Source organism: Cyrtonyx montezumae, unplaced genomic scaffold, assembly GCF_038088225.1.
Source record: "Cyrtonyx montezumae isolate F1298 unplaced genomic scaffold, pur_monq_1.0 scaffold_8, whole genome shotgun sequence".
NCBI classification, from domain to species: Eukaryota; Metazoa; Chordata; class Aves; order Galliformes; family Odontophoridae; genus Cyrtonyx; species Cyrtonyx montezumae.
This window is the reverse complement of record NW_027072089.1, coordinates 105,024,343-105,036,414: the sequence shown is the minus strand read 5'-3', so window position 1 is coordinate 105,036,414 and position 12,072 is coordinate 105,024,343. Positions and strand designations below refer to the sequence as shown.

At 39.5% G+C, this 12,072-nt stretch overlaps 1 protein-coding gene across 5 annotated transcripts in view; it reads left to right on the top strand.

Moving 5' to 3' along the window:
* RBMS3 (RNA binding motif single stranded interacting protein 3) overlaps nucleotides 1-12,072 on the top strand; it is a 706,597-nt gene that overhangs the window by 449,312 nt on the left and 245,213 nt on the right. For all 5 annotated transcript variants that reach the window (XM_065753689.1, XM_065753691.1, XM_065753690.1 and 2 more), the window contains one exon: nucleotides 300-391. In XM_065753689.1, the coding sequence (XP_065609761.1) occupies nucleotides 300-391 (92 nt within the window). The remainder of the gene's footprint in view (nucleotides 1-299; nucleotides 392-12,072) is intronic.

Sequence of the window (12,072 nt, the reverse complement as noted above, 5' to 3'; positions counted from 1 at the left end):
CATCTAACTTTCCTATTGGGACAGGCAAAGGGCTGCTGTTTATACCCTCTCCTGCACACCTTGCTTCACTTTGAAGTCTCAAATTATTGCATTTGTTTAGGTCCTATTAGGTCAGGAAAGGACTAGTTGGGAAGAAATCCAAGAGAAATGAATGTATGATGGCTGCCTGTGGTGTAAGTGCTACCAGAAAACTGTGACGCAATGAGAGAGAAAGAAAGCTCTTTCTTCCTTAAGCAATGAAGTCTTGATCTATGCACATACAGCTAATGATAACGTCTCTTTATTGTTTATTTTTTTAGGTTACGGTTTTGTAGATTTTGACAGCCCGGCAGCAGCACAGAAAGCAGTAGCATCTCTCAAAGCAAATGGCGTGCAAGCGCAGATGGCGAAGGTAAGAGCAGCTGTTATTACTAGTTTATCTGAGCTGTGTCTCGTTTCTGAGCTGTGTGATTTCCAAGAGTTCATTTTGCTCCTGTTTTACTTAGGGTTTTGGCTTGCATATTTCATTGTTTGTTTCGTCCTTTGGTTCCAGTGCCTTGTTTGCTCTGTGATCTGTGTTCTCAAGGGCCATGTCCTATGCAAGAGGTTCTAATCTGATTCCCCATTTCCATCTCCCTTGAGGTAGGGCTATAAGGTCGAGTGCCCTGCAGTGGCAGAGTGCTGGCAATGCCTTTGTGCTGACCACACTGAGAAGAAATTATGTAGTTGTCTCCATTGGGCTCCTTGGTCTCTGAATGTGCATTCCTCTCTTATGTGTCTGGTGGATCTCTCTGAAGGAGAGATTGACTGAGAATACACAACGTTTGCTTTATTTATCATGGTTTGGCTTCTCCTGTACCTTAATTATAAGGATATAAATAGAACTGTACCAGATTTTCTGGAAGAATATTTGCTAGAGATTTCCTGAAGGTCACTGGCATGTGTTGTTTGGAGAGGCTGCAGAAGCCATGTTTTCCATCTTGTAGCAAGCATCCAGCAAGGTGGAATACCTCAGCTCTGGAAATATCCTTTGTCCACAAGCAAAGGGGCTGCGGGGAATACGGTAAATGATTATCATGTGCTCCGGCTGCTGCCTTTCCGAAGGCATAATCATGTGTCTTTGGGCTCTAGACTGTGTCGGCTGTTGAAAATAGCCTCAGCTTTGTACTTTCAAAATGCCTTACCATAGAATCACTAAAAGCCCTTAAGTATTGCTTGAGTTAGTCTCTGCAGAAATGATACCAGCCTGGAATCTTGAACAGTAAAAACAAATGGGTAATACAAAAACAGGCAAATCAACTAATAAATAATCACAACACTTGAACATTTCAATTTAAAGAAGTACTGATGATTTAAACCTTTACTTTTCAACAATATATTAAAAACATCTTTTTCTTAAGGAATGAAAACAAACAAACAAAAAAATACTCTTAGTGGTAAAGGAGGTTCTTTTGCCCTCTACTGAGGGCACACAATGCCTTAAAATAACTGGCTGTGTGCCATGTATTTCCATTTAACAGTGCCCCGGAATACAAGCTAAGCTATTTTATGAAATTGTAGAATCATTAAGATTTCAAAGACCTCTAGGATTATCTAGTCCAACTGTTTAACTACCACCAATATTGCCCACTAAACCATAAACAAACTTAGTACCCTATCTACATGTTTCTTGAACACCTCCAGGGGTAGAACTAGACCACCTCCCTGGGCAGTTCATTCCAGTGTCTCACCACTCTTTTGGAGAAGCTTTTCTTTTTGAACATTCACTGGCACAATTTTAAGTCCATTTCCTATAGTCCTATCACTGTTACATGAAAGAAGAGGCTGATATCCACCTCCTCACAACCTCATTTCAGGAAGCTGTAAAGAGCAATAAGGTCTCCCCTGAGCTGGCTCGTCTCCAGACTGAAAATGTCTGGAGAAGACTGAACAAGTCTGGAGAAGTTCCCTCAGATGCTCCTCATAAAACCTGTACACCAGCCCCTTCACAGCTTTATTGTCCTTCTCTGGACACACTCCAAGGCCTCGATGTCTTTCTTGTACTAAGGGGCCCAAAACCGAACATAGTACTCATGGTGGGGCTTCACCAGAGCTGAGTACAGGGGAACAATCACCTCCCTGCTCGTTGACATCACTGTTTCCTGTTTCTGATACAATCCAGGATGCCGTTGGCCTTCTTGGCCACCTGGGCACACTGCTGGCTAATATTCAGCCAAGTGTCAACCAACACCCCCAGGTTCTTTTCCTCTTCACAATCCTTGAGCCACTCTGCCACAAGCCTGTAGCAGTGCATGAGGCTGTTGTGACCAAAGTGCAGGACTGGCACTTGGTCTTGTTTAACTTCATCCCATTGGCCTTACCCGAGTTATCCAGCCTGTCCATCCAGATCCCTCTGCAGGGCCTTACTACCCCCAGTTCCTACCAGCTTGGTGTCATATATAACCTTACTGAGAGTGTACACAATCCCCATATCCAGATAATAAAGATACTATGCAGGACATTCTGTAATACCAGCCCCCTGGGTAGCACCACTCCTGAGTGGTTCCCAGCTGGATTTATCTGCTTTCACTTCCACTCTTTGGGCCTGGTCCTCCAGCAAGTTCTTTACCCAGCAAAGAGTGTGCCTGTCCAAGCCTCAGGCTACCAGCTTCTCTAAGAGAATAGTGCATGAGACAGTGTGAAAGTCTGAAATCCATGTAGACTACATCAGTAGCCTTTTTATCATCCACGAGGCGGATCACCTGGTCACAGAAGGACATGAAGTCAGTCAGGCAGTACCTGCCTTTCATGAAATACTATCTGGGCCTGATCCCCCAGATAACATGCACGTACTACGTAATCTCACTCAAGATGACCTGTTCCATAACCTTCCCTGGCATCTAGGTCAAGCTGACAGGCCTTTAGTTCTTCATATACTTCTTATGATCCTTCTTTTACGTGAGTCCCACTGGAAAGCTTCCGATCCTCTGGTACCAATCTGGTTCACTGGGAACACTGTTAGATGGTGGAAAGTGGCCTGAGAATAACCTTCACCAGCATCCTTAGCACCGTCACGTGGTTCCTATTTGGCCCCGTGGACTTGTGACAGTCTACATGGAGTAGAAATTCTCTGTATCCACCAGAATCATGGAGATTTTATTCTGCTTTCCACCCCAGACCTCCAGGTACCTTGAAGTACCTTGAAGACAACTGGTTTATTGGCTCTTAGTTTTTAATGACGGTCAGTGATAAAAAGTATTTTCTTCAAATGGATAAAAGATGGCAAGATGAACAATGTGAACACCTACTAGAGATTGTGCTAGCTGTTGTCCTTAGATACACTGAATCTCATTGTTAAAATACAGTCAATTTGATGAGTTAGTCAAGCTGCAAAAAAGAAACCGAAGACAGAAGATACGTTTTATACTACTGGTTGATCTCAAATAGTCGTTTCTGAGGAGGACCTCAATTATAATTATAGAAATATATAAAGTTGCGGATAAAATTAAAGATGTATAATGTAAGATTAAAAGATAAATTTATATTTGGTATTCTTAGCACATATCTGTTGTGATTCAGAACAGTGAACAATTACAGCATTGTATGTGTGGAAATACCAAAACCTAAATGTGACTTAAAATACGTTTTTGGAATGCCCAGTGTTTTGGGAGCTAACTCCTAAGTCTGATGCTTTCAGAGTGAGAAGGCCTGGGCCAGCCACTGTAGTTTGTTTTCTGAGGGGTCTGTGACTAGAGCCATTTGTGACTTTGAGGAGACCAGCGTGTATACTTCTTGTTTGCATAAGGATGACTGTATTTTTAATATTTAGCCATGGTGCCTGGAATCTGAGATAGGTCCCTTATAGCGCGTTTAATAATTCAGGATAAATATACAACTGACTTTTCCTATCTCTGAAAAAATCAGGAACAATTTAGAAAAACAGGGATTCAACGGAAATTGAGACAGCTCTACACAAAGTACCTCACATTACTGAGAAGTCAGGAGCCTGGGAAAGCAAATCTATCTGGAGAAACGTTAGCTTTTGCAGATGTTGAAAGCCAAGTTGCATAACAGGACTGAAAGACAGCACTACCTGCCAGTGTCTGAATTCACAGAGGGTGCTCAATGAGCTCTGAAAAAGGAGGTGGAAGAAGAATTTAGGTTTCATTTCTGAAAATTTATCCAAAACAGTTTTGTTTTGATAAATCCTTAAGTTAGTAGCAAATGGTGGCAATCTCATGACATTGAAGAAAAACATCCAAGTTGTGAAGAAATTACCTGAAACGTTTGTGTGCTATCTTTTTGCAAAACAGAGTCTGAGTTCTTTATTTTCTCTTCTGCATTCCAAGACAGGGAAACTGCCCCTGCACAGGGGCCATGGAGTAGACAGTAATCTACGTTCAGTGAACATCAAAAATCTTAGTTCAGACACGAATGCTTTTGAATGAAGGTGAACGAGGCATTGGCCAGCTTTTCTTTGCGCTGGCCTTCTCCAGTAGCAAGGCAAAATATGCTGAAATGTCGGTGTATTCTGTGATGTTTTCCTGGAGAGAGATCTTGCTCAGAAAGAGTTCTTTCTCAGTTTTAACACAGTATAATTTTTCTCATAGAAATCCAGGAATCTTTTTCAAAAAACAAAAAGCAGAACTGAACCCCCACCCATGTTGGCTAAAAGAAGTATCTTGTGGATACTTTAGTAAAATATACTCATTTTATTGATGCTTAAATACAACCACCTCCCTCATTTTTATAGCATTTGGACACCCTTTTGGCTGATTTTGTTTCATAGTGCTGCCTCTGGAAGAAGGTTAAACTCTGGTGGATTGATGCTCCAAGTCCCATCTCTGCTGGAAAACTTGTCCAATCAAGGCTAATACTTGTTGTAACCCTATGCAGGGAAAAGCACCATTAAACGTGTTTGAATCTCTCATTTTGTTCTCTTGGATGCTGTTCAGCCTAGTGCAGAGCAGACAGGAGAGGATTCAGCAGAAGAGAAACAGAAGTGCTGTGCTTACAGAGGTGACTGGGAGCCTGTGGATGGCTGCCCATCTGGCAGGCTGGGGACATTCCCAGCCTCCTGCCATCAGGAGATCTAGGCTCTCTTAAATATATGCTCTGTCCTTGCCTCTTCGGTTTTATCTCACATAAGTACCCAAAGCAGAAGTTGGGACTACTGCCACTCTCTTACTTCCAGTGACATTCATCTAAGTTATACATTATCAGCAAAAATCCTAATTAACACTTTTATTTATTGAAAAAAATCATCTCTGGAATCAAGTCAAACATGCAAATTCAATTGTGTGTGCGTGTACTTGTCCAGGCTCATAGAATCCTGGTGATTTTTTTGGTTTTTATTTTCATGCTGAAAGTGTCACAACTGATATGCAACTAGGTAATCTTGTAGGAATACTTGATTTATTTCTCTCTTTCTGCTAGAAACCACACAAACAGCACTGTGATGCTTGTGTACATGATTTATGCATCATTTTCATTTTTCTGTGTGCTCATTTCATGCATTTTCATGAAAAAATGTTACAGACAGAACATGGAAAATTAATTAGGAGAATATTAGTAGCACGTGAGTTGGCTTATACTGGTAGAGAAAAAAGTTAGTACACCACATGAAAAACATATTAATGAAATCTGTATGTACATCTATTTTTGGCATTTGCAATTGTCCTGAAGAGCCCCGAGCAGTATCTTTGTAGTAAGACTTCTCAATCTGCACTGTAGGTAAGCTTTTAATAATTCTTAGGAATCTGAATTTGCCTATAGACTCAAAAGAAGCTAGTTCTCTAAATAGCTTATAGGATCTGAACTTCTCTCAGTGCTGGAACTGATGGTCAGTGCTTTTGTAGGATTGGTCTACACCTACACTTTTGGGACCTCACTGCCATCTTTTATTTGCAGTTCTTGTCTGTTGTAAAAGCCATGCAAAGTGGAAGTTCCAGCAAAGATAAATTCTTGCGAAGACCATGCAATGTCTTCTTCTTATATAATGGCTACCTAGCAGCCAAAAGAAACATTTATCAAGAATTATTTTTAATCATATATTTCCAAGTGCATCCAAGTGTTATTATAGGAATAAAAAATATGTATGATGACAGTCTTCTCTGGGTTTTGCTTTTTATATTTAATACCACCTTTAGACATCTTCATCACCTGTATCAGTAATGTAGACACTGATTAAGTATTTAATGCTTAAGTATTTAATCAGTGTTATTAGTTGTCTAAATCCAAGGAACATTTATTGGCTACTCTGCTGCAATAATTGCCATACAGAGTGTATGGCACACAGTCTAGATCTGACAAAGGGCTGTATCAATAGGCTCTGTTGGGTTTTGTTCATTGAGAGAAATACAGAATTTTGCTTCTTGTGTGATATTTTTCTCATCTCTCCATCACGCAGAAGCTTAATCACAGGGAGCAATGCCATTGAGGTGAAATGTGAAAGGGAAACTTTTCCCACAGAACAGAGCCAAGTATAAGAGCTTGTGAAAGAAGCAGATAGCTGGCTGCTCTAGAGTTAAATAGACAGTTGGTCTCCAAGGAAAAGGAAATCCCACAGAAGAATCTGGCACAACTAAGTGTGTCTGTGAGGAGTGCTCTGCCGTGAATGCTCCTTGCTGTCTTGCTAAAGCATTTATTGTTTCACCCTGTACTTGTGCACAGTGTGTGTCCAACACTGAGCTGAATCAATAACAAGCCGGGTTAAATTACAATGAAAAATTATAGCAGGGAACACGTGAAAGGTGGTTAGGTTTAGATTTGTAAATTAGGGATGCCAGTGTCTTTCCTTTGTTAGCTTTCTTTAAGCAAGTCAGCCACACCAGCAGTGCTGTTTTTGAGCAATAACCGCATGCCTAACAGCTTAACCTAGTGACACTTACCAAAGCTGTACCCTCCTCATCCTCTCACCTGTTTATCTGCGCTGTTGTTTTGCGCGAGCTGCCTTTAACTCTTCCAAAGGGGACCAATAGTTTCCTGGGTGGAGGTGGCCTGTAGGTGCTATTTTTATAAATACAGAATATTTTTTCATTTTTTAAAGAACACTGATTGAGGAAGACAAAGGCATTGGACAGATGCTAAATTATTTGTTTGTCATAGATTTTATAGATTTATATATTTAGGAAAATGTTCTTTTCCAAACCCAGATAGTTTTTTGGGATGGAACACTGAATTAAGGAATCAAATCGCAGATGTGTTATAGCGAAATGCTAACTTTAAGTTTCAGAAAATCTGAAGCAGCAGATGATTTTGTCTTGTGAGCTTTCTAACAATTAAGGCTAAAGCAGTGAGCAGCTTTGTAAGCAACATCTAAGGTGATGGATTGGGATGATAGTGGAGATACACGATGCTAATGGGAGGACTTCATAGAAATCTTGAGTAGCCTAAAAAATGTCACGCTCCTATTTGAAAAGTATGTGGTAGCTTATGAATGTTCCAGTTTCTAGATATTCACAAGCAAACATGGAGTACATTAGCTGGAGCCATTCTTGAGAGAAGAATATCAAATAATCCTGAGGATATTAAAATCCAACTGCCCTTTCACACACATCTATTTCTCCTGAAATGATGTAGGCCACTGTGAAGGGAGATGTTCACGGGCAATCCTTGTACCACACCTGCCAAATTTATGCACAACAATTTCTTGGAGGTTTTCAGAAGTGCTTAACTTAGCATAATTCTACTCTCCTGGAAGTGAATGGAACTTTGTCGTTGATTAATGGAAAGGAATTAGGTCAGTGCTGTGTTCCTTTGTTCCCAAAAATCTTAGCTCAGCGCCTTTCTTAACCACTTAAGTTAGCTTAGAAAAATTTTACGGCACATACAATCATGTTTTTTTCTCTACCTATCACCTCAAATAGACCTTGCCATGGCATTTTACTTCCCTATTGAAGTACTGCTTTAGTTTCTAGATTGACTCGATTTTTTTTCATACTGTAACTTCATCTAAGATTAAAACATTCCTCTGCCTTTGAAAATTGCAATGTACATAATAAGTAAATATATCCATCTCCATGCTCCTAATGCTCTGCACCACAGAACAGATGCTGGTAAGTGAAAGACATAGCCAGCGTTTAGGCTGGAGAACACTGGAATTACTGGGTTCTTTTAGGGTTATGAACTGCAGCCAAACAAGAATTGGCCTTTTTTCATAAATACACATTGTTCTTGACTTTCCTCTGACTTGGAACACATTTGAATTGGTAATAATACTGTTGAAATCCACAGAGCTTTGGCAGTTAAAGCTAGAAAGAAGTATGGGGCTCCCTATCTTTAGCACTCACATGGCTATACATCTTGGAAGCCCTTATGCACTCTTTGCAAACCCTTTATGTTTACAGAACAGGAAATCTGAGTCTTGCAAATGAGTTAAACACTGGAGTCAGATTAATTCGTTTTTCCCTCCATACTCAGGAAACTCCAAACGCCCCATGGAGGAATTATCTGACCGCAACTATGCAGCCTGGGAATCTGCAGCTCAGACTGAGAGAAACTATGTTCTAAATTCAGTAGGCACGTCTTTACTCACCAGGAAAAAGCCAGTCCACACCAAAATGATCAAAAAACTGTGGTTTTAGAAAATATTACTGTGGTAGCAAAGTACGTAGCCCTTCTTTTAGTGACATATCATTTAATTATGTTCTTCAGTAACTCAGCATGAGGACGATGCTTTTTTAAGTTGAAAAACAAAACATCATTGTATCTAGCATGCTACCTCAGGAGGAGATGATTCACATGACCTTGAGTAGGAGGATACATGCATGCATGCTAGGGTACCACTTAGTCTGGTCTGAGACACAGATTCAATAACGTAATGCAACTTGTGTTAAAATTAAGCCACTCGTAGGTTATTTTTGTTTGATTTGGAAAGCAGGTGTGCAAACCTTGGTAGCATTTCTTCATGAGTGCTGTGTGACAGTTCATCAGCCTGGAAATACACAGGTGTGTTTTCTGCCAGTAAACAAATCTACTGCTAATGCACATAGATATTCCTAGCACACATATGCACCTCCCTCTGAATATCTAAATGTTACAGTATTATCAACACTGTGCTTGTTTTTTCCTTATTTATTAATGCCTCTTGTTCAACTGACATGTCTGAGCGGCTGGGCTGTAATCTGAATAAATTTAGGTTTATATGCAATTTTATTCACTAATGAATGATGATTTTACCACTAGAAAAAAAGTCTCTATTTTTCCATTGTATAAAATTATCAGATTAAGCTCTTCTCGTGATACATGCAACAAACTGAGTCATGATGACAGATAATTTCATTTTTTCAGTCCTTGGACTTTCCTTTTATGTATTTATGCTCAGAAAGGGATGTAATGACAAAATGAAGGCCCAAATTCTATTTGCAGTCACATTAGTCTGACTTTGGAGTCGTCAGCATAACTATATGTGATAAAGAATGTAAAGCTGCCCATATTGGGTCAGAACAAAGTCTGTCTAACATCAGATGTTCTTTCTGATAGCACATGAGAGCACTTGCCAACAGAGGAGTAAAAGGAGCAGGCAAGTATTTGAGGATACTTACCCAGAATGTCCTTTGAGCCTCCAGCAATTTGCGGTTTTGGGTTTCCTGAGCTTGTGTTTAATAACCTTGAACAGTCTTTCCCATCCCAAAATGAAGAATTTCTCCCACTTTTTCTCAATTTAAAACGTTGGCAGCACAGCATGTAACCATAAGAAATTCTTGTTTAACCGTATGTTCTTCAAAGAGGTGTCTCCTTTGCTTAATTTAAACCTACAATGCTGATTTCATTGATTGCCTGCTAATTCTTGTATTGAAAGACACAGAAGGCTCTTGTTCTCTGTGAATCTTTTTCATGCCACTTAGGATTTTATAACAATGATCATAGCTTCCCTTAATCCCTGTTCTTTTGTACTTTTATGAAAGATGTGCCAGCGTGTGCATGTGTAAATAATGATGCAGTTCTTAGAGCAAAGGAACAGTTGCTAAGTAATGAACATGAAGCATGATAAAGTGTGTTTTGTAATGTCAGAGCATAGCTGATAGATAGGAAGCTTAGAGGGTCATTCCATTCAAAGACTGGCCATACTGTTAATGCTGCACACTGCTGCAGCCCAGGAAATGGGCACAGAGAACTTGGAGTATGTTTACCAGATATAAGGTATTTTGTATTTTTTGTATCTGATTAAGCTTAGGAAAGTCATTTTCTTAAAAACCTGTCAGCTTTAGAAAAATGTACCATAGAAATGATTGAAGTGTTTATGTTCTTTTTCTTAAAAAATAGTAAACAAACTACAAAAAAAATTTCAGTAGCAAGAAAAGAATGTACATCTTAAGTATGAAGACATTTTCAGTGATGTGTCAAGAGAAAATGCATGCACACACATCTCATTCCATATCTGTGTATAAGTGAGGCATTAGAAATGACTGCCTTTAACTCTGGGTTTGTTTGATTTCAATTTTCCTGGAATGTTGGATCAACTTGATGTATCTCAGATTGCTGAACAGCACCTGAGACTAAAGGAACCAGTGGGTCGATTTCTGGCCAATCCTGGCATGAGATGTGGGGGTATTAGCTTTGCTGGGCACTGCTGTAGGTACTCCCGTCTGTTCTACCTTGCACTTTCTGCAGTGTTACTGGTGATCTTGCAGCAGATGCCTTCTCATCTAAGAGGAGGAAAGGAGTGCAGCAGAATCACACTGTGTAGATGAATCTGTATTTAAGAAGTGTATATTAATGCTTTTCTGCTTTCTCTAGTGCTCAGGGAGGAAGATGACCTTTTGTGTGTTGAGAGGCAGAGCCATGATCCAAAATGGTAGACATGTGGAAGATCCTAGGTACCTTGATGGTTCATTTCTGTAGCTGACTAGGCAGGAGGAGTCCTCATTTGCATCCTAAACTAACCTAAACAAGAATATGTCCTGGGGACCTCTGGGAGATTAACATCTACCAAAGCTACTTCTCCCACTGCAGATTATTTCATAACATGGCAGTCTCAAAAACTGTGGAGAGCAGTGAAAAATGTAATGACAGCAGCTGTTCTACAAATGCATTTTTAGTTGGAAACACTGGGCCTCCCACAGGTAAATACAGCTACAAATACAGGTAAATACATTAGTAGTATTTGATAGAATGCAAATTTTCCTCCATGTTAGAATGGATAAATCTGTGCTTATTATGAGTGCCAGTAAGTGTATGTCTGATGATTGACAGTCAACTTCAGGCTTAATAATTTTATTAAGATGCCCCCCAAAAAAGAGAAATACTGAAGAAGTGGAGTATGAGTTTCATTTCTAAAGTCAGAAAATATGGGAGTTGAGATATATAAGGCCTGGTGCTAGAAAGCTCAAGTTTGAATTCCTCAGAACAAGTGGATGTATATTCCAGGAGCTGTCACTGAAATCTGTGCCTCAGACACAATTTTCTCGTGCACTTAAATCATTTATAGTTCTTAAATGATGCTGGTCATAGGCAAAGAAGATGCCTTGAAGAAATGCTTCCCCATCTTCAAAGGCATCTTTGCCTCTCTGCTGTCCCACTCAGTTAATACACATTGCTGTTTCAGTGTGGTATCACAATTTTGTCTCTCTGTATATAGACATATGCATTTTTAATATGCACATGCATAGTTGATAAGTATTAAAGTAACTATATTTGTATAACTATATGCACATAGTTAGGAATGATGATTTCAAAACATTCCAGAGAAATTTTTGTAATGTATTGCAATTCTCTTGAGTAGCAAAAAGTATTACAGTGGTACTATTAGTGTATGTATTGGTGGTGTCTGACTATTTAATAGTAATTCTTCTAAGCACTGGGAATATTATGCTGTGTGCTTTTTAGGAATGTGCTGTAGAAATAGGAAGAAAATAGGTGGTAAATTAAATCTTGTTCACATTCAGGCAGTATTTTTTCCACCTGTCAGCAAAAACTGGCGAAAACAAAACCAACAAAATTGGAAAGTTTGAGATGAGATTTAGTGATTTACTGTCTCCTTTAACTGTGCTTATGGCTTGAAGGAGTGCTACACAGCCCCAGGTTTTCCAGGTATCTTTGTAACTCATTTGTCTGTTTTGCATAAAATATGACGATCCCCCCATTTATCTAAATGGTTTCATAGTCACTTGC